The 23,265-nt window shown below is 45.1% G+C and overlaps 1 protein-coding gene across 1 annotated transcript in view; it reads right to left on the reverse strand.

The window, feature by feature from the left end:
• Window positions 1-4,624: 4,624 nt before the first annotated feature.
• TNFSF11 (TNF superfamily member 11) overlaps window positions 4,625-23,265 on the reverse strand; it is a 28,873-nt gene continuing 10,232 nt past the window's right edge. Inside the window, exons 2-5 of the mRNA XM_033154037.1 lie at window positions 20,782-20,949; window positions 9,713-9,761; window positions 9,527-9,625; window positions 4,625-5,698 (exon numbers count right to left, since the gene is read on the reverse strand). Coding sequence (XP_033009928.1) covers window positions 5,277-5,698; window positions 9,527-9,625; window positions 9,713-9,761; window positions 20,782-20,949 — 738 coding nt within the window. The 3' untranslated portion in view covers window positions 4,625-5,276. The remainder of the gene's footprint in view (window positions 5,699-9,526; window positions 9,626-9,712; window positions 9,762-20,781; window positions 20,950-23,265) is intronic.

The following is a 23,265-nucleotide window of genomic DNA, read 5'->3' on the forward strand; positions in this document are numbered from 1 at the left end:
TGGCTTACAAACCTTTGTTTTTTGTCCTCTCTCCAGGAAAGGAAAATGGGAGCCTGAAGGTTCTGCAACTCTTTTGGTAACTGTCCCGTTCCCATTGTTGATACAGACTGTCTCATGTTGGTAGCCAGCCCACACTTGACCAAATTTCATTCCTTCCTAACCTAAGATGACCTACAGCTATTAAAAACAACAACCCCGTGTCTTTTATATAGACACAAACAAAAAATGCTAGATTGACTTCTCAATTACCCTGTGTTTTGTATGGCCCAGTACACACACCCAAGCCACAGTCTATCTAAGATAATTCAATTTGGTTTAATTACTGATTTCCGAAGTTTGACATATTTTTTGTAGCAAAATTTGCTGAAATGCCAAAAAAGGAATAATCTCACGAGCAGATAACAATGTGTAAATAGTTTTTTTTTTTTCAATTTGGACCCTCTATATTTCCTTCTTTGAGCCATTACCCAAACTATGATCCAGTTGCCAAAATGCAGAGAGGGAGAATGACTGTACACATGCTGTAACTGACAAAAAAATGGAGCAAAAACACTAAAACATATCTCAAATGGGAAAGACCCACCACCTGGAAAAAAAAATGAATTTTCATTACACTGTTCAATTCCTAAAGTGCATTTCTTGAGAACAAAATCATTGCTTTATCATCCCACTTAATAATGTAGTCATGTAGGGGGCAATCCTATGGCAAGATCCACTAGGCGAGGATCCACTTAGGATGCAGCAGATCTCAGTTGTAGCTGGCTCAGATACCGGTAGTATTCAGTTCCTGACCCCCAACTCCACTGAAGATACTCTGGCATAATTGGCTCAGCTAGCCACTAACCTAAAGACAGCAGGACTAGTTGTGTAGGTTTGGCATTATTTGAATTTATGCTGCTCACAGTTAACAGAATTTGCATTCCATATGTCTCAAACTAATAGCAATCACAGGTAGGTAGCCGTGTTGGTCTGCCATAGTCAAAACAAAATAAAATAAAAAAATTCCTTCCAGTAGCACCTTAGAGACCAACTAAATTTGTTCTTGGTATGAGCTTTCGTGTGCATGCACACGAAAGCTCATACCAAGAACAAACTTAGTTGGTCTCTAAGGTGCTACTGGAAGGAATTTTTTATTTTATTTAATAGCAATCACATTTGTTATAATCCTTTGCTCCAACATGGTATAGTGCTAGTACTAAGATAAGAAATCTACAGAGAAAGGATGTGGGGGCAGAAGAGAAATGCAAACCACAAACTCTTTTTCTTAGAAATGTGTTTATAAAAAAAAGTCATAGCATTCAAAAGCAATGCTTATTATACAATATACAATAATAGTAACATGGGCCTCTATGTATTTATTGGAAAAGGTTTGTATTGCAAGAATCTATTACAGCATTTACAGTATTCCAACATTTGCAATAGGATAAAATGTCTGTTGAACAATTACATAAATACTCTTGACAAATCCCTTTGTCTGCTGTATACTTTTCCATATTCCCAGCTGAATGGTGTTAATGTAATTCAAAGGCACAATCTTGAAAATATTGCTGCCATTTCTCAGTCCTTCCTGAAAGAACCCAACCCCCCCCCCCCCCAAGAATTTCAACATGACATGGAAGGACTTTGCCAGAAGGAAGAATTTTTGGAGATGCGAAAAGTACCTAAAATTATCAACAGTTGTCTAAAGATACTTTGGCCCTTGACTTCTCAGTAACACTGATCAGATCGAAGAGAAGCTGTTAAATTAATAAAACACCAAGAAACATCACATTTGCTAGTGGCAAATGGTCATATTAGCTGCAGTTTTCCCCCAACGGGATTAACAAAGTGCACCAGTTATCCATGTCTGTACAATTTTCAAACATTAAATACACATACAGTAAGTTTTTTAAATATTTTGTATCAAATACTTTAGGACAAATATAAATTACAGATTTTTTTTCAAACAAAACATACACCTGAAATATAACTTGATATTACAGAATATAAAAATACCCATTTTGCCTTTTTTTTGGGAAACTTACGTATTTGCAAGTTCTGCATGATGCTGAGAATCCGTTGGCAGGATTTCCTTTCAAATTTAAAAGGGCCAATGCTCAATGTGTGGGACTCCTATCTTTTCTTGTACAATGGCAAGCCAACTGCAGAACCAGGGAAACGCAAGAAGCTTAACAGATCAGGCCAGCCTCAAATAATTTTATCAGCTAATGACTTAGAAGTCAATTCTAACCTGGGGATGATATTGTGCATGCCACAGGAACCTATTCTGTGGCATGACTGCAGGGAAGAAGGGACATACAGGCGAAACTCAAAAAATTAGAATATCGTGGAAAGGTTCATTTCTTTCAGTAATTCAACTTAAAAGGTGAAACTAATATTTGAGATAGACTCATGACATGCAAAGCAAGGTATGTCAAGCCTTTGTTATAATTGTGATGATTATGGCGTACAGCTGATGAGAACCCCAAATTAACCATTTCAACTTTGGGGTTTTCATCAGATGTACGCCATAATCATCACAATTGTAACAAGCAAAGGCTTGACATATCTCGCTTTGCATGCCATGAGTCTATCTCATATATTAAACTCCAGTAGCTAATGAAAACAATTGCTGTGGTAAATGGACTTTTCCACGATATTCTAATTTTTCGAGTTTCACCTGTACATCTCCAGGAACAGAGATCAAAAGCTTCTGCGCTGGGTTAAGAAGACCAGGTTTACAAACTACAATTTCTTCTAGTCAAAGCACTGAAGCTTTAAATCTCTTTCTCTTATATGTGAAGGGAAGGTGGAGGAGTGTATGAACCTGAGGCTTGGTTGTTGCTCATAAACCAAGCCAGCATAATCCCTCACACAAAACTCGGTGGCACACAGAAAGAAAGGTGTTTCTTACTGAAAGCATGTGAAATAACAGGGAAGTTGTGACATACAAAAGAAGGCTGGAAGCTTAGAAAACAGGGTGAGATGGTCCCACCATTCAAACTAGTTGCCCACTTGTGCTCTAGCTCCTATTGAGCAATTTAAGTTTTTGTTTTTTAAAAAGCATGCTGAATTCATTTTGATGGACTCATGTCAAACGCTTCGTGCTTTAAAGATTACTTCTTGCAAGGAACAACCAGCACCTTCCCACACCTAACTATATTTTATTAGCACCTCTTGACACTCCAAGTGGGGGCATTTCTTGGGTCTGCCGTTACATCATCAAACAACTCGTTTGCTAAACCTAGGTTGCTGTTTTCCGAAAAACCATTGCTCAGCACACTGACTATGCTGTACGCCAGGGGTCCCACAATTTAAGGCCCGGGGGCCGGATGCGGCCCAATAGCCTTCTAAATGCAGCCCGCGGACAGTCCGGGAATCAGGGTGTTTTTACATGAGTAGAATGTGTCCTTTTATTTAAAATGCATCTCTGGGTTATTTGTGGGGCCTGCCTGGTGTTTTTACATGAATAGAATGTGTCCTTTTATTTAAAATGCATCTCTGGGTTATTAGTGGGGCATAGGAATTCGTTCATATTTTTTTCCAAAATATAGTCCGGCCCCCCACAAGGTCTGAGGGACAGTGGACCGGCCCCCTGCTGAAAAAGTTTGCTGACAACTGCTGGATGAATTTCATGACAGCAAACACAGGTTGTGACACACTGACAACCCTGGATCTTTGATGAAAGGATCTGTATGTTAAATGTGTTTCTAGACGTCAAGATTAAATTAGCTGGATTTGATTCCTACCAGAATCAATGGGACTGAAGTTATGATTAATGTTTTCCACTGATTTCAATGGAGTCAAAGTTCAACTAACTTTAGTCTGGATCCAACTCAATTACCGTATTTTTCCCTGTGTATAAGACTAGGTTTCCCCCCTTAAAAATAATGTCAAAAATTAGGGGGCGTCTTATACACGGATACATCTCTTCCCCCCCCCCCCATTTTCTTAAATCTGAGTCCCCAAAAATAGGGGGTGTCATATATGGGGGTGTCTTATAGACAGAAAAAATACGGTATGTTTAGATAGGCACTTAAACTCTTGGTAGGTGTATGTAACCTTTTAAAAAATGGGATGCGAGTTAGTCATTATCACTACGTTGTCGAATAGTCAATCAACCCATACATGCAGTGTCACCTAGCAACAGCTTCTCCCTCTTTCACTGCTGGTCTTCCATCACAACAGGAAAAGCACATTGCAGGAGAAATGCATATGGCAACAGGCAAGTCAGGAACAACTTCAGTGCCAGAAGTTACAAAATGTACAACACTGGAACTTTTGGTGGCATATCCCTTGGCCAGAGCGGGTTGGGGGGGAGTGGGACAAAAAGAAAACCAATGAAGGCACATAGGTACAAAATACACAACACACACACAAGATGCAATTCTGCCTGCAGAAGAACAAACATTTTCATCATCTGGAAAACAAACAAGGAGAAGTGGCGATTCTATTTTTAATTAAAGATTCTAACATTTTCCCTGAATCCAGGTCTAGAGAGACTTTTAAACTGGGCAAAATAAAATTGGCTTTTCAAATGCTTTGGTTATGGGGGAAAAATAGTACTGTTTATTTAAAAGTGCCATCAGTGCACAGGTTGCTTTGCAGACCGAATGTGCAAAACAAAACAAATGTTAAAAAAAGTCACACTTCTAAATCTTCCATCAAAATGAAAGCTGGAATCCTTTACACACTTACCTAGGAGTAAACCCCATTGAACTCCTTGGGATTTACTTCTGAGTAGATATGTACAGGATGGTTTTGTAAGTTAGTTGCGTTTAGTTCCCCCAAAATAAATGGGACTTTTCATTATCGATTTCAATGGAACTTGCATGCAACTAACTTAGTCCGGATTCCACCTTTTGTTCCTTGAGCATCACGAAAAGTGTGCTCGGATTTTCAAGCACGTCTCTAAAAAAAATAGTTTAGATGCTATTACGGACTGGTGCCAATTTATACCCACATATACCAAATCCATAACCCAAATCTTCACAAATGAATTTCAAATTAAGCATAGGAAAATGAACTATCCTAAGTGCAACTGAGCTGTAGAGAAGACTGTCTGCAACAAGGATAGCCAATGTGGTGCTCACCAGATGTCCCGGGGTACAACTCCCATCAACCCCTAGTCAGCCTCTCCAATGGCCAGTAGTTACGGGAGTTGTGGTCCAAAAAAAGATGGAGAGCACCACATTGGTCTAGGGAGAAATGATTGTTTCTGTTCCATCACATCTCCCGTAATCTGGTCCAGTTGAATGAATAGGCTACTTTCCCTCTGAAAAATCCTGTAGCAACACTCAATCGATATCCCTTATTTTAAAGGCCCCAAAGTAAGTTCCTTCCGGAGAGCGATCCAATAATGACGGGTATGATACTTGGATGCTTATTATTTCGCCAGATTTCAGTTTGAAAAACCCTCCTACATTTACAGAATAGAAATGAAATTCTGAGTCTCCTGACCAATTCTTTGTACTTCCTCCTTTCATCAAAATTACAGGGTTTCTCCTTTTAGCATCTGTTTTTATGACATATACCATCAACTGCAGAATTTGTCCAGTTAGGTTTCCCAAAGCTTCATGGTGTCTGAAGCATACATTGGTGTACAGGTAATAGAAGCCATCGTGATTGACTTCCAATTTTCCATCACTGAATGTCATATTCAGTATGTTTGCCCAGCCTTTGTCGTGATGCCAAGATGTAAGGTTCACTTTTTTGGTACCTATGAGGGAAACAGATAAGAAAATGTATATCGTATTTTAAATTTAATGATAAGAGAAGAGAAGAGATTAATTCTTAATTACGGTCACCGACCAGCACAATAATTTGCATTACATCATTATTATTTAAAATATTTAAACATTTAAAATTTAAATAACTTATCTAAAAGGGATCAGTTAACCTTTGATCCTTATTTTTATATTAATTATTTACTATACGCTATAAATTAAAATGGAATCTGTCTCTGATCAGGAGTTAATTTAAGTGCCTCCTATGTAGGCGCACCGAATTCTGATAGCATTGGCGCAGAATCTTGCCACCATAGCAGTGACCTTTGGGTTAGAGTCTGAAAGGAGCCATTTACCGTATTTTTTCGGTCCATAAGGCGTTCCGGACCACAAGACGCACCTGTTTTTTAAAAGGGAAAAACCAGGAAAAAATATTTTCCTGGTTTTCCACCTCTAAAAGGCAGGGAGGGGGGCGCTGGAGGGGGAGCCCCTTCTCCATTCACAGCGGCTCATCCCCGCTTCCTTAAAGGGACATGGGGACGAGGGGAGAACGCTCCGTTTCTCCCCTCCTCCCCATGTCCCTTTAAAGCAAGAGGAGATGAGCCTGCTTTTGGCATCAGTGTGCGGGGCGCAGGGTGGTGGAGAAAGCAGCAGCATCCCCGCTGTTTTCTCCACCACCCCGCACCTTGCACCGATCCCAAAAGCCTGCTTTTGGGATCGGCTGGCAGCGCGTGGGGTGGTGGAGGAAATCCTCCACCAACCTCCCTGCTGCCCACCGATCCCAAAAGCAGACATCGCAGCTGCCTCCTCCCACCTCCCGCCGAACGCGGCGGGGGATGGGGGGAGGCAGCGGGAAGCGAAGGGGATGTTGCTGGATCGTGCTAGCAGCTCCGCTCGCCGAAAGAAGCTTCTTTCGGCGAACGGAGGTGCTGGGCACGATTTAGCAACATCTCCGCTGCCTCCCCCCACCTCCCGCCAAATGCGGCAGGGGATAGGGAGAGGCCGCAGGAGCGAAGCCTTCACTCCATAAAGCACACAGGGATTTCCCCTTCCTTTTCAGGAGGGAAAAAGTGCGTCTTATGGAGCGTAAAATACAGTAATTTGCAGTTCTTCAGATCGTCCAGGTAACTTGTCAAATATCTTTAGGGTAGATTCGTTTCGGAGGTCTCTATAAAGGGAGCAACAAAAAAAAAATACATGGGAGGGCGGTCCCTATTTCTCCAGAATAGCACGGACAGAGTCTGTCTTCTAGGGCAACTTGTGGATAATATACTGTTTTTGCAGCCATGAGTTTGTGTATACCTAGAATTGGTTTCACTGTTATTAAGGCAGCCTTGCAAAGAGAAGCTTTTTAATGTGTAATGTCCAGAGCCTTCAACTTGACTTTACACTTAAATCTCTCTTAACTTAATTTCCTCTATTTCTCTGGTCTCATTCCAACTCCACAAGTCTATGATTCGACGGCTCTTCTAGCTATGCCTGGGGAAACAAACTCAAATGGCCATTTAAGGACACCCATGGTGGCTCTAGTCATGCAAAGAAATGCTCATCTCTCGGCCCCAGCCTAAGGGTTACTATGTTCCCCAGCTGCTTAAAAATGGGATGTGGGTAGGGGACATGGCATAATCTGCACAGAGAGCAGATTATACAGATTATAGGTTTTCCACAGCATTAGGCTATTCATTCAGTGAAGGGTGGCTAAGAATACTGGATTCCACTTGGACAGAAGGAAGTGGTCAGAATCATAACTGTCAGCTGATTTTAGCCAATTAATCATCAATTCATTTTAAGTGTTTCTGTGTGCTCTGGTTTCTGTCACAGTGCTCCGTTGCACCAGAAGCTGTTTAGTCCTGCTGCCCATGTGACCCAGAAAGCTGTCTGTGGACAAACACCGGCTCCCTCGGCCTGAAGCGAGATGAGTGCTGCAACCTCACAGTCACCTTTGACTGGACTTAACTGTCCAGGGGTCCAGTTACAGGTAGGTAGCCGTGTTAGTCTGCCATAGTCAAAACAAAATTTAAAATTTAAAAAAATTCCTTCCAGTAGCACCTTAGAGACCAACTAAGTTTGTTCTTGGTATGAGCTTTCATGTGCATGCACACTTCTTCAGATACACTGAAACAGAAGCCACCAGACCCTTATATATAGTGAGAGGGGTATTACTCAGAAGGGTGCTGGGGATGGGTGATTGGCTGATAGGTGTGGTAAACCTGTTGACGACTGTTAACAACTGCAATTGGTCTTACAGGAAAAAGCAAGGGGTGAGGTGGCTAAAGCAGCTATATCATGTATAATGAGATAAGAATCTCTCACTATATATAAGGGTCTGGTGACTTCTGTTTCAGTGTATCTGAAGAAGTGTGCATGCACACGAAAGCTCATACCAAGAACAAACTTAGTTGGTCTCTAAGGTGCTACTGGAAGGAATTTTTTTTATTTTTTATTTTGTTTTGTCCAGGGGTCCTTTGCTTTTTTTTTAACCTTACCTTTTAAGTGAACATTCATACTACCTGAACTGAACATATATGCATTTTGGAGTTGTTGAAAGAAGTGTAACATACAATTTAATCAACAGAAGCTACCATATAACTAACAATACAATTTACTCAACAGAAGGCTGCATTAAAAGGGAAATACCATTTTAAAACATTTCCTTTTCCATCCTCTATTCTGGAAACACACCAGAGCCAACATAACCCCAGATAATGGGAAGTATGCCCTTACATTCCAGCCCTACAAATTATTGACATAATTTAGGAGACATGCTCATGGATCAACTATCATATTAGCTTGGAATATTTCATGAATTGTGGTCATGACCACTGCTGACCAATGCTTCTTTGCTTTCCAGAATTTCCACTGCAAGATTTTAACCAACTTTATGCAAAGTTGAATAATTACATGCCTTACAAATGGGGGGTGAGGGAGATCTGAAATCAGGAGGCCTCACAGAAGTTTTCCCATCTTACAAAAACTCCACGACAGTTTGGACTTAATGAAAGCTTAATTTAGAAGTTTAAAGTATCCATTTTCATACTTGTTTACATATTGGCTCAACTTCAGCTACAGCAAACCAATTATTTGCATGAACCCTAGTTCAATTCAACCTGTGGCTTGGCCTCCCAAATTTACAGATGATAAAACAACAGGTTAGAGCTGCTTGTCTCATTTCATTTTCAATCTGCTAAAGGTAAAGGTAAAGGGGCCCCTGACCATCAGGTCCAGTCGTGTCCGACTCTGGGGTTGAGGCGCTCATCTCGCTCTATAGGCCGAGGGAGCCGGCGTTTGTCCGCAGATAGCTTCCGGGTCATGTGGCCAGCATGACAAAGCCGCTTCTGGCGAACCAGAGCAGCGCACGGAAACGCCGTTTACCTTCCCGCCGGAGCGGTCCCTATTTATCTACTTGCACTTTGACGTGCTTTCGAGCTGCTAGGTGGGCATGAGCTGGGACCGAGCAACGGGAGCTCACCCTGTGGCAGGGATTCGAACTGCCAACCTTCTGAGCAGCAAGCCCTAGACTCTGTGGTTTAACCCACAGAGCCACCTGGGTCCCTTAATGAAAGGAGACAATTACCATTAAAATGGTTTGTCAATTCGGATTTCCCATGAAACTACAGTTAATGCAAACCAAGGTTTTCACGCCAACTTCAAATCATGACCAGATTCTACTTTGCCAGCCAACTTCAAACAATGGTTTATCAATTCAGACACCACACCAAACCATAGTTGAGTTTTCTTAACCATGGTTTTGCACAATAACGTAAACTGGCCCAATTCAGGCAGCATAATATCGATAGAAACAAGATGAAAAAGGAGCTTACCAGCTGGAATTTTATTGCCATCGATTATGAGATGGGCAAGGGGTGTTTTGTCAGGCTTGTTTTTCTTGGGCAAATCTAACCATGACGCTCCCATTGTAGCTAAAAGCAAGACATCTTGTTAAAATCACCACAGAAATCTCATCAGATTTAAATGATATCAAGTAATGAATCCACTATCATACTTACATTTATCTGATCTTGACTGATCCTTACCAATAATAATACGCTGGACTTCCTAAAAATAGAAGAAACAAGCCTTGGTCAGAACTGGAATGCTGCATCTAGTCCTGGGCACCACAACTGAAGATGGGTGTTGACAAGCTGGAACATCCCAAAACGAACAAGGGTCTGGAAACTAAGCTTTATGAGCAACCGCTGAAGGAACTTGGTATGTTTCGCCTGGAGAACAGAAGACTATGATAGCCATCTTCAAATATCTAAAGGGCTGCATTTCCATGAACACTGAAGAAGAGACAGGGTTCAATAGCTCTCTCTCTCTCTCTAATGCCATGGGTAGGCAAACTAAGGCCCAGGGGCCGGATCCAGCCCAATCGCTTTCTAAACCCAGCCCGCAGACGGTCCGGGAATCAGTGTGTTTTTACATGAGTCGAATGTTACAGGTACCTGAAGAAGTGTGCATGCACACGAAAGCTCATACCAAGAACAAACTTAGTTGGTCTCTAAGGTGCTACTGGAAGGATTTTTATTTTATTTTATATTTTGTCATGAGTAGAATGTGTGCTTTTATTTAAAATGCACCTCTGGGTTATTTGTGGAGCCTGCCTGGTGTGTTTACATGAGTAGAAAGTGTCCTTTTATTTAAAATGCGTCTCTGGGTTATTTGTGGGGCATGGGAATTTGTTCATTTTTTCCTCCAAAATATAGTCCGGCCCCGCCACAAGGTGTGAGGGACAGTGGACCGGCCCCCTGCTGAAAAAGTTTGCTGACCCCTGCTCGGCGCAATAGAGAGAAGTGCTCATGTTTCTGTGTGAATGCATGTGACAGAAAGAAGTACAGGTTGATGTTCTCCCAAAGAAGCAGGAAGGAGAAAACTGCTGGGAGGAGAAAGCAGAAACCTCTCAGAAGGAATTGCATGGGTAATGTACGGAGGGCTGAGTGCAAATACTGAAAGAGATAAAGACACAGTTTGTTTGAATGTTTAAGAAAGAAGCTGTCATCTTCAACTAAGTAAAACTAAGCCCATGCTTTGTGAATAAGTACTTTGCACATGTTCTTCTTTAGCTATAAGTTCTGCAAAGAAAAGCTTTTGAATATTTTAAGAAGTGTTTGGGCATTGTTTTAATTTCAAGGAAGGTGTCAGTAGCATAACCCAGATAGGCTGCCTAGAAGTGACTGTGTGACTGGCACTGAGAAAGAGAAAAGATCACAATCATTATCTTCCAGGAAATTCACTGGTTTCTACCTCTGCAGCTCAGGAAGTAAACTGCAGAGAAAGCAAACTGGTTCAGAATGTTGTGGCCACAGAAATTGGTCCAGCGAATCTTTATAGCAACAAATAGCACAACATGGAAAGGGGGACCATCTACTGAAAGCAAAATATCCCAATATCTGACTGGCTTGCAATATTTGCCAGGTTGAATGGGGGGGGGGCGGGCAGATGAGGAATGGAGATTGTGGACCAGATGGGGCAGTCCTACAGGCTTCATCCAACACAGAATTCTGCCCCCCACCCCCAGTCACATTATCCACAACTGGGTAAAAGAGTGGATTCCAGCAGGCCAGATTCTGTCACTCCTGCACGACAAGTTGTATCTATCAAAATCCCCTCTATTCTGCAATTATGAGAAGCCATGCACTCCATGTATAGTTGTTGTTGTTGTTGTTCAGTCGTTCAGTCGTGTCCGACTCTTCGTGACCCCGTGGACCAGAGCACGCCAGGCACGCCTATCCTTCATTGCCTCCCGCAGTTTGGCCAAACTCATGTTAGTAGCTTCAAGAACACTGTCCAACCATCTCATCCTCTGTTGTCCCCTTCTCCTTGTACCCTCCATCTTTCCCTGGGTCTTTTCTAGGGAGTCTTCTCTTCTCATGAGGTGGCCAAAGTAGTGGAGCCTCAACTTCAGGATCTGTCCTTCCAGTGAGCACTCAGGGCTGATTTCTTTAAGAATGGATAGATTTGATCTTCTTGCAGTCCATGGGACTCTCAAGAGTCTCCTCCAGCACCATAATTCAAAAGCATCAATTCTTTGGCAATCAGCCTTCTTTATGGTCCAGCTCTCACTTCCATACATTACTACTGTGAAAACCATAGCTTTAACTATACGGACCTTTGTCGGCAAGGTGATGTCTCTGCTTTTTAAGATGCTGTCTAGGTTTGTCATTGTTTTCCTCCCAAGAAGCAGGCGTCTTCTAATTTCGTGACTGCTGTCACCATCTGCAGTGATCATGGAACCCAAGAAAGTGAAATCTCTCACTGCCTCCATTTCTTCCCCTTCTATTTGCCAGGAGGTGATGGGACCAGTGGCCATGATCTTAGTTTTTTTGATGCTGAGCTTCAGACCATATTTTGCGCTCTCCTCTTTCCCCCTCATTAAAAGGTTCTTTAATTCCTCCTCCCTGTTGCGGGTTGCAGTTTAGGTGGGCCCTAGCAATGGGCACATCGAAGAATATTCACACAAGTCACATTTGTCCTGAAGCCAAACAGTTTTTAATTCTAACCCTACGAAAAGCACTTTGCACCCTCACATTGCCAACTCAAAAACAGCAGCAACACTGAAGAAGGCTTTGCAGAGTCTTCCAAATGCTACACAACGTTGTGTAATCCTAAACAAAACGAAAACAGCCTCTGTGAGATAGTTTTTTATCCCCTTGTTGCAGAGAAGTGGGTGGGCGGGCTGAAGAGAGCGTGGTTTGCTTACGGTCACCTCCAGAGTTCACGGCAGAGGCAGCATTTGAACCATAGGGCTTCCCTGGCTCTCAGCTCCCTGCTTCAACTTCTCCCCTTCCGCCCCAGGACTGCAAGGCCAGACTCTCCTCAAGCACTCTCTCAGACGCCAACGTTTCCTCATGAAAGGCCACCCTGGAGGTCCAGCCGGTGAAGTGCTTTGTTGCCGTGCGCAAGACGAGTCCAGGCCTGAGTTTTCCCAAAGGTGACGGGGTCTGGAGCCCAGCCAAGGGGACGGGGACAGAGAAAAGTATCACTCCACAAACTGTCGCGCAGTTTTCTGTTTGCCCTTCTCGCCCTCCCGCTTTCTAAAGAGTGGGTTCTGCAGCTCTGGAGTGGCAAAGGCCTTCTGACGCCTCAAGCAGGAAATCAACAAACAGACTGACTACAAGAGCAAAAAAAAATGTAATCTTGCTACTTGGTTTGAATGGAGCTGGGGAATTCACGGACACTGGCCAAGATCCAAGTGAGAAAAGTGGCACCCTAACCTTGCACGTGTCTGAATGGAAGCTGGAGCCACAGATTTCAGCAGAGAATCGAAAAGGCTGCAGATGGCGTTCCGAGTTTAGTCACTATCTGAACAAGCTGGGAGGGTCCTGTTCAGAGGCAGCCATTCCACGTGAGGCTGCTGCCACAGGCTTTGGACAATGCTCTGTCGCAGATGACCAGGAAGAGGCCGGGACATTTTTAATTTTCTAAGCTTCCCCCTTAGCAAGGCTGGGGCTTCCATGAGGCAAGGTGAAGCAAGTCCCCACTGTTGCCAGTTCCACTGCACCGCCGCCAACCCTGCCACAGCTTCCTCTGTGCCACCACTGCCAACTTCTCACAATGCTGCTCCTTTTGCTGGTCCAACCGCTGCTCCATCAACCTGAACTCTTCAAGGGGTGCTTCAATTCCTCCCTCCATTTTGACTTCACAAATGCTCACGGACCTTTTATGCTAGGAAACACAGATCCCACTTCTGACACCAGTGTTGCACGCCACCCCAATCTCCCCCAAGATTCCAGGGGCTGCAGGTACACTATCCAGGGTTAGTGTTTCCTTCAGGAATTAGGCAGAATACTGGGGCTCAGAGCAGCAGCACCCCGAAACTCATCAGTTTATTCCATAGCAGCAGCAACAACAGGAAGCCCAACACCATCTTTCTCCTGAAGCCTAACTTGCACTGCAGAGCACAACCCAACATAATGTTTCCTCTCTGCTTCCTTCACTCTTCTAACTCCAGCTGATTTCCTGCTCCCTAACCTAAGTTCTGGTCTCTTTTATAACTCTGGGGAAGGATTAGCTTTCCACACCTATTCACACTTAGCCCTTGAGAGAGGGAGTAAAGGTAAAGGGACCCCTGACTGTTAGGTCCAGTCATGGACGACTCTAGAGGTTGCGGCGCTCATCTCGCTTTACTGGCTGAGGGAGCCGGTGTACAGCTTCCGGGTCATGTGGCCAGCATGACGAAGCCACTTCTGGCGAACCAGAGCAGCGCACAGAAACGCCGTTTACCTTCCCGCCAGAGCGGTACCTATTTATCTACTTGCACTTTGACGTGCTTTCGAACTGCTAGGTTGGCAGGAGCAGGGACCGAGCAACGGGAGCTCACCCCGTCGCAGGGATTCAAACCGCCGACCTTTTGATCGGCAAGCCCGAGAGGCTCAGTGGTTTAGAGAGAGGGAGGAAGCCCACAAATCCTTTCATCCCCCTGTGGCACCTAAATGGCTCATTCCCAGGCGGTCTCAAAAGGAAGTTACCTGAGTAAATTTGCATTTACACTTGTTGATTCTACAGTAGCAACGTGCTGACATCATGTGCGCATGCCACACTTGCTTGTGTCAACCAAGGAAAAAAAGTATCAAATACTCAGCCATGACTAAATCCCTAAAACGAGGGACAGGTATAATAGTATAATAAAGAAATAACTGAAACTTAACTGGAAAATGGGGTGAGGGTCCCCAAACAACCTGGTGAACTTAGACAAATATATATCTATATTATTCAAATAAAAACCCTCAAAACTGAAACCCTAAACTGAAACCCTAACGAGCTGCCGGCTCTCCCTCGTTTCACTGGACACTCCGTCAGTTTCCTCAGAGGGAAATTAGAAAGTTATCAAGATTAAATCAAAAGAATAATGAGCAGTAGGGGGAGAGTCCTCCCAAAAAATTCCGTGTAATTTAAACTCAGGTTAGCTAACCTAAATAGTTGTATTAACAAAAAACATAGTTTTGAAGACGAAGCCTTGGTTACTTGCATCCCGTGATTGTCTTTCGGTTTTTTGCTACACTTGCTTGTGTGGCATGCACATCACCATGGGATATTGGGGGAGGGGGGGGCAGCCCCCTTCTTGGAAACTTTTTTTGGGGGGAGCAAGGCCCCTGGGCACCTACAGATCTATAGCAATATCCTGCCACATAGGATGTTTCCTTTTTTTTAAAAAAAAATGTTGTTGTACAGAAAAAGCCGCAGCCAAAGATTGCAACTGTTGTTGACCTGTTTTCCTACCTTAGAAGGTACACATAGTTATTTGAAATTTGGGGGGGAAAGGAAAAGGCTTGAGATATATTCAACTAACTTCGGGGTTACGTTCCAGGGACAATACATAAAGACAAAATCATGTACAGCTTAGTTTGTGAACAACTTGGATTAAGAGCGCTGCAAACCCAGAAGTAGGTGTTTTGGTTTGTGGACTGTGCCTTGGAAGCAGAACACGTTGAGTGTGTTCCATTTGTAAATTGAGTCCCCCACTGCTATGGGAAAGCACGCCTTGGTTTAAGAACGCTTTGGTTTAAGAACAGAATTCCAGAACGGATTAAGTTCATAAACCAAGGTACCACTGTATTGTCAAGGCACATTGGGTTCAATGGCAGGTGGGATCATCAAAATCTTTTTCCCCCCAGGCACCCGCTCCCTTTCTGCCTCCCTCTTTAAATTTTTTGCTTTTTTAGGGGAGTCAAGTGTGTAAAGCTTTGGGGGGGGGGTCAAACAAAATGCACCTAAGTTATGAATTACCTGTATTCAGAAAACTGAAAAAAAATCTTAAAAAGCAAAGACGTCACCTTGCCGACAAAGGTCCGTATAGTTAAAGCTATGGTTTTCCCAGTAGTGATGTACGGAAGTGAGAGCTGGACCATCAAGAAGGCTGATCGCCGAAGAATTGATGCTTTTGAATTATGGTGCTGGAGGAGACTCTTGAGAGTCCCATGGACTGCAAGAAGATCAAACCTATCCATCCTTAAAGAAATCAGGCCTGAGTGCTCACTAGAAGGACAGATCCTGAAGTTGAGGCTCCAGTACTTTGGCCACCTCATGAGAAGAGAAGACTCCCTGGAAAAGACCCTGATGTTGGGAAAGATGGAGGGCACAAGGAGAAGGGGACGACAGAGGACGAGATGGTTGGACAGTGTTCTCGAAGCTACTAACATGAGTTTGGCCAAACTGCGGGAGGCAGTGAAGGATAGGCGTGCCTGGCGTGCTCTGGTCCATGGGGTCACGAAGAGTCGGACACGACTGAACGACTGAACAACAACAAGAAAACTGAAAAACCTGTATTTCAAAATGTGGAATCACAGATACAGCATTTCACTAGGGCACTGAGGCTAAATTGATTTCCCCTTCCAAATGCCACTCTGAGAAAGTTTAGACAACTTCAGCACATTATTTGAGTTGCGTATATTATGTACACCTTTCAAAATATGAAAACCAGGGCCTCCCCTACCCATGCAAAATTTTATAGGAATAATTTTACAGTGTACAGCATTACACAGGGCTCTGTTGAGCCCACTTTCTTCTGCACAACTCAGACAAAGCTTTTCTTTAAACTTTGAACTAGGGCAATTAAAACCTATTGCAGTAATTTTTATTAACAGAACTGCTGGGACATTAGAATCCCTCAAAGGCAATAAAGAGGAAACGAACCAAGAGTTTTCTACTTCCTACGCAAGGGGCAATTACAAAAGACAGAACATATCAAGTGCCAGCACTCTTGTCAGCTTTTAAACGGCTCTAGATTAGATTGTAATTACATTTAAATAGAGCTAAATATGCAGTGATGTGTAAGAGATCAAACACTCTAAAGACCCTCCAGTACAGTATTTGCTTCTATGCAACCGTTAGACATTTGCCTGACACTTTTTGCCCGGCACTTCCATGTGAAGCAAGCGCATTGTGCTCAGTTTTCGAGGACTTGCTAAGTCTGCAAAGTCAAGCAGAAGGAAAATTGAGAGCCAGTGTTTATTGAGACACACAGTATTTAAATGGGGCTGGACGTCATCTGGCTTCCCTTGTTTAAAAAACAAGGCCCGTGTCAAAATCTCCTTGCATCTGATGCTTGTTCTGAACCCTGGGCAAGATCTCTGTGCCAAAGCAAACACACAAGGAGAGGAGGGGAAGGCGAATGCGGAGAGCCAGTGTGGTGTAGTGGTTAAGAGCAGTAGACTCATAATCTGGTGAACCGGGTTCGCGTCTCCACTCCTCCACGTGCAGCTGCTGGGTGACCTTGGGCTAGTCACACTTCTTTGAAGTCTCTCAGCCCCACTCACCTCACAGAGTGTTTGTTGTGGGGGAGGAAGGGAAAGGAGAATGTTAGCTGCTTTGAGACTCCTTCGGGTAGTGATAAAGCGGGATATCAAATCCAAACTCTTCTTCTTCTTCTTCCCAGTTTCACCAACCTTCATGATTTATGGAGTTTGGGATGGTCATGCAAACTAGGCTTACATTTCCCCCCCTTTCAATTTATGGATCACTTTATCATAATGACTTGCTGCAAACAACAACAGCTTTTCACTTTAGCTCACGTGCAGGGCCATCTTAGCCATAGAAGCTAGTGGTGCGGGGAACCACGGCGCCACGTTCTGGAGGGCGCCAGGGAAGAGGCGGAGGCTGGACGCGGCGCCTCCCAGCATCAGCTCGCCGCCCTCGTCTGCCTCCGCCATGCCACGCTGCGCCCGGAGCCTCCTTTTGGGAAAGCGTCCCATTGCGGCTGCCCCCTCCTCGGCATGCCCTGTGCCCTCCCGGGACACGCGCCACACCCCCATGCAGGCAGTCAGCCAAACCCGGCACGCAAACACGAGGAGCAGCGAAGCGTGCAATCGGGATCTTGGCTATGCATATGAGGAGGCGCAGGACCCGGCGGATCCATAACCTTCTGGGATCCCGGTTGCATGTTCTGCTGTGCCCTTGTACTTGCGCTCCGGGCTCCGAGCAGCGCCTCCATCGCCGGCTGCCTTGGCAGCCTCCCTCCCTCCTTGCCCTCCCCCAGCCAGGCACTGTGGCCGGGCAGTCAGGCAGAGCCTTTGGCCAGCAACCGGGGGGGGGGGAATCCATCTCCCCGCTCCGTCTTTGCACGGCCGCAACTGTGAAGCAACAGGCGATGCGGGGAGGAGTTTGGAGGGTTCTGCGAGAGAGTTGTGGGGAGGCCAGAAGAGGAACGGCTCCAGGTGTATTCCTCTCCCCGCACACACCCCTTCTCGCCATTTGGACATGCACGCTATGCACCCCCGTGGGGAACCTTTCCTCAAAATGGTCAACAACTTTGGGGGTCCCCCCGCCTAAAAAAGGTTGACAGAAGAAGAGAAGAAGAAGAGAGACTTCAAAGAAGTGTGACTAGCCCAAGGTCACCCAGCAGCTGCATGTGGAGGAGCGGAGACACGAACCCGGTTCACCGGATTACGAGTCTACTGCTCTTAACCACTACACCACACTGGCTCTCTAAATAAGGATGTATCTAAATAAGTCAGAGCATTCAGTTATGCTTAAGATGGCCCTGCCCATGTGGTCTAGTGGTCAGACTGGGAAGACCTACGTAGGTTTCAAAACCCCTCACCGGCTTCATTCAGATGCAACGCTCAACTCAAAAGTGAAAGTTTCAGCTTTATAACAACAAACTGCAGTGAGCCACCTGTTTCTCACTTCTCCTCCAGCGTGGCTGCGCGAAGGATGTTGGAAACATTTTTTAAAAAAATATTTTCATTAGATTTTTAGCAAATTGAAGCTACAGATTATAGAAACAAGGCAATAACAACAACAACCATTACTTGTTTTGGATTTTCTTTCTCTTGCAGGAATATGCAAATTATCACTTCTATGCATTGCTATTTTTTTCTAGAAAAAAAGAGGTGCCGGAACTCACCATGAACACCTCCCTCATTCTCCTAGAATGGCAATGGCGCCCAGCTGAGAGGTGCCAGAACTGAGTTCTAGCAAAATATAGCTGAAAGAAAGCCCTGCTTCTGTTTTAGATTAACCACAACTTGCCTGAACTTGAAAAACCGTGGTTAATTGTGATCTGTGGTTCAATTATGTATTGAATAAATTTCTAGCCTGCTCTTCATCATATCTGACCCCTTTGTTGAAACAAGCCTCTCCAAGCTATAAAGGTAAAGAGACCATTAGGTCCAGTCGTGGACGACTCTGGGGTTGCGGTGCTCATCTCGCTTTACTGGCCAAGGGAGCCGGCGTACAGCATGTGGCCAGCATGACTAAGCCAATTCTGGCGAACCAGAGCAGCGCACAGAAATGCTGTTTACCTTCCCGCCGGAGTGGTACCTACTTATCTACTTCCGCTTCATGCTTTCGAACTGCTAAGCTGGCAGGAGCTAGGACCGAGCAACTGGAGCTCACCCTGTTGCGGGGATTCGAACCGCCGACCCTCTGATCGGCAAGCCCTAGGCTCTGTGGTTTAACCCACAGTGCCACCAGCGTTCCAAGCTATGGTTTATCATAATTTGTCCAGGTTCAGACAAGAAGAACATTTTCGCCTCGCACCTAACAATGAAGGCACCAGGAGAACCTCTCTGGGGAGAGCATCCTGCAAATGGGGAGCCACTACAGAAAAGGCCCATTTGTGGGATGTGAAACACGGGAGCAGTCAAGTACAACATCCCTAGAGTGGACATAGAAGGGGATGTCTGGTCCAGCCAGTCGGAACTTCCTGTTTCTCCTGGGCTGGGACAGACTTCCTCTGCATGTGACTGGAGGTGGGTGTGGCCTCACCTGTGCAGGTAAAACAAAAGCACTGGGGCCAGACGCCATCTCCCTCTTTTGACTTCGCTCTTCAAACAAGCAACATCTGCTTAGCTAAAGATGCTCTCTTGGCCTCCAGCCAAGAGAAGACAAAAGGAGCTATCTCCTCTATGGAATAGCCTCCAACAAGTATGTTACTTTTTCTAAGCTAAAGTCTGCCTTCTGGGGTCCTATTGTGAACAGGATGTCTGTAAGTAAACTTTTTATACCTTTATAGAAGACTGTGCCGTGTCTTATCTTTTAAGGGGGAATAAGGGGAAAATATCAGGACAGTGTTATTACAGAGGTTTTAGCGAACCTGAGCAACGCATCCGCTGTGTGTGTTAAAAAGGGGAATGTAAACTCTGCTGATATTGTTGAACTTGTTAACACAAGTTGGAATAGGATATCATAAAATAATACATCCTCTCCTGCATCCCTGAACATTCCCACACCAGTCTCATGTTGCCACCCTCCAGCCCTCTCATGGAGGAGGCACACAAAGAAGGGCCTCAGATGATGATTGCAGGGCACAGGATGGTTTATATGGGGAGAGGCAGTCCTTGAGGTGCTGCGGTCCTGAGCTGTGTCATTTATCTACCGTATTGGCCCGAATATAAGCCGCACCCGAATATAAGCCACACCTTTAAAATTGGGGGGGAGAAGGAAAAAAATAAAAAATACCCGAATATAAGCTACTCCATTCCTTGCTGCTCCTGGGTGCATAAGGGGGGCAGCCACGCTGCGCAGAGGACGGGGGACTATGCGTGGGACAGATGCCACTCTGCGGCGCTCCTGTCTGCATACCGTAAGGTCGGAATGTGGGGGGGAAGTGAGGCTTGTAGTCAGGCCAATACGGTATTACTGTGTCATTTAACCACTAGGATAAACTCCAAACACTTTCTGCTGAGGGAAACGCAGAATTTATATTCTGTTCCGCCTGAACTCCAAGCTTCTTCCACTAAGAGGGAATGAAGAATTGTGGACCATAATTTATTGAGATTGATTATAGAATTAGTTATATACCCCAGATGAACATAAGGCCAGGAATAACGGTTTTCCAAAGCAGCCGTAAGTATAAAATGCGCTGCGGGTAAGAAACAAACTGCAGGTTGGGTTAATCGTGGTGTTTTTCAAGTGTGCTTAAGGGTGCCACTTGTATTCGGATGGAAAAAAACAGCTCTGGGGTCCGGAACCGGTATTACGTTCCCGATTCGGATTGGGAGTCACACCAAGAAATCGGCTTCTTGGCTAAGCAGGACAAGCCAGCTACTGACTGACACTTTTGGGTCTTTGGGTGCCAGGAACTCACTTTGCACTGGGGTTAATGTAAGCTTTGGACCAGCTGGGCTGCACTGACCTTCTGCATCGCTCCTTGAAATGCCTGCTTCATCCTTCTGCACGATTCAGACAGCAGCCTTGTTTCTTGGTTTGCCAAGGTTGTTTCCTGCAGGTCTATATTCCCCTGGAGTCTCAGAAAGCTTCTCAGACAATGCGTATCTTCTTCCGAAATTCTGTTAGGGTCCATCTGAAAGAAAATATTCAAAGACATCTCACTGCTTTTACTTCACAGACTGTCCATGCACCCAAAAGCAGAAAGGAGGCCATCCCAGAGATATCAAATGTCCCCAAAAAAAACAACTTGCCCTGGTCCAGCAAGGCCATTGCTATGTTCTTAAAAGGAGCAGCTAAAGTTATGGTGGGCAGGTTTGTCAGCAGGTATTTAGCACGCAAACTAAAAACGGAAACTTTTTCATGATCAGACCCACACAGGAAGGGAGTCTTGGCTTGATGGCAGCCATACTTCTAAGAGATAACCTGGTCTAGAGAGCCCTTTCAGGAAAGAGAATACACACAGGGATATGTGTGAAGCATACAGGGACGCGGGTGGCGCTGTGGTCTAAACCACAGAGCCTAGGGCTTGCCGATCGGAAGGTTGGTGGTTCGAATCCCTGTGAACGGGTGAGCTCCCATTGCTCGGTCCCAGCTCCTCCCAACCTAGCAGTTCAAAAGCACATCAAAGTGCAAGTAGATAAATAGGTACCACTCCAGCGGGAAGAGAAACGGCATTTCCTTGCGCTGCTCTGGCTCGCCAGAAGCGGCTTAGTCATGCTGGCCACATGACCCGGAAGCTGTACACCAGCTCCAATGGCCAATAAAGCGAAATGAGTGCCGCAACCCCAGAGTCATCCGCGACTGGACCTAACGGTCAGGTGTCCCTTTACCTTTATGTGTGAAGCATAGCACACGTTTCTTTTTCATTGGGTATGCAAATCAGACTTAAGCAAGAAAATTAGTTATAAATGCAGGGCGTGCGGGGGGGGGGGCTGAACATCATTTTCGCTGGGAAAACGTCACACGAGGCTTAGCATCAGAAAGGGTTATTGGCAGCTGCCAGAAAAAAGGAAAAACAGCATTTGGGATGGTGTGGGAATTGAAGGTTTTGAGGCAAAGAAGGAGAAGAGAAAGGAAAGTCCAGGGACAGGGATCCCAGGGAGACGCAAGCTGGATGCCATCTACAATTCTGCATGTCTTAGGGGCTGTTCACAGAAACGTTTTCTCCACCCACCAAGATCCTGTCTATAACATCACAGATCTGCATGTCTTGCCTTTGAGGCAGAGCCAATATCTGCTGTGCAAATAACATGGCCAAACAATTTGCAGGGCTCCAACACCTTCATTTGGAGGGACTCAAGCGGTGTTTTCCTTAATGCTCCATTGTAGACAATAGGTTGCCCCTGCCTTCCGAAGCACCTTCTACTATCATATAACTGCAGGGGGACTCCGAGAGTCATCTAGTCCAACCCCCTGCAATGCAGGAATTCCAACTAAAGCACCCATGGCAGAAGGTCACCCACGGTCACCCTATCTATCTATCTATCTATCTATCTATCTATCTATCCATTCACTAATATTTATAGATAGATATAGACGGGGCTTTTTTGCAGCCGGAACTCAGTTGCGGCACCTCTCAGGTGGGCGCCATTGCCAAGAGAACGAGTGAGGTGTTCATGGTGAGTTCCGGCACCTCTTTTTCTGGGAAAAATACATGGCGCCCCAGGGCCATACGGATGGTGCCCGGATCCTCTGCTCGTGGCTGCAGCCGCAAACGGAGAATCCTCCGTTTGTGGCTGTAGCAGCGACGCAGAGATCCCACCACCGTCCATACAGCGCTTGAGCGGCGCCGCCGGCAAATAGCTATGCACAGCGCATGTGCAGCATTGATACGTACGGCGCATGCGTGCAATGCCACACATGCCCTGTACATAGCAGTTTGCTGCTGGGATCCTGCAGCTGCGAACAGAGGATCCTTCACATGCAGCTGCGGTGGCTGCTCGTGCCACAAGCCCCTGCGGTACCTTCTTGTCACACACACACCCCAGACATGGCACCCAGGGCGGACCGCCCCTGCCCCCCTCGTTGTGACGCCACTGGCCCTGGGCATGTGTGGCGGGACCAGAGAGGGGGCAAGTTAGGATGGATCCTAAGCCCCTTCTGCTTGGCCACATGACCTGGCAACTCAGTAAAAGTTACACCGGCAAAAGCTGGTGTAACTAAAAAGACTACTCTAAAGACTTGACTTCCCAGAAGCTGCCCCACTGCTGAAGAGTTGTTGTTGTGTTGTTGTTGTTTACTTATGCTTTTCAATGTTATACATTTCAATAATTTCACAATCATTTTAACATTTCAAAACTCGACTTCCTTCCCTCCTCTTTCTGCGGTTCCTTAAATTTATTTTTAATATTTTCTGCATATCCAAATTAACTTAATTTGCTCATTTATTCATCCACTTTAAATATACAGTATGCTCTTATAAAACTGCAGGTTATTAGGAATAGGAATA

This window comes from Lacerta agilis, chromosome 7, assembly GCF_009819535.1.
Source record: "Lacerta agilis isolate rLacAgi1 chromosome 7, rLacAgi1.pri, whole genome shotgun sequence".
Lineage (NCBI taxonomy): Eukaryota > Metazoa > Chordata > Lepidosauria > Squamata > Lacertidae > Lacerta > Lacerta agilis.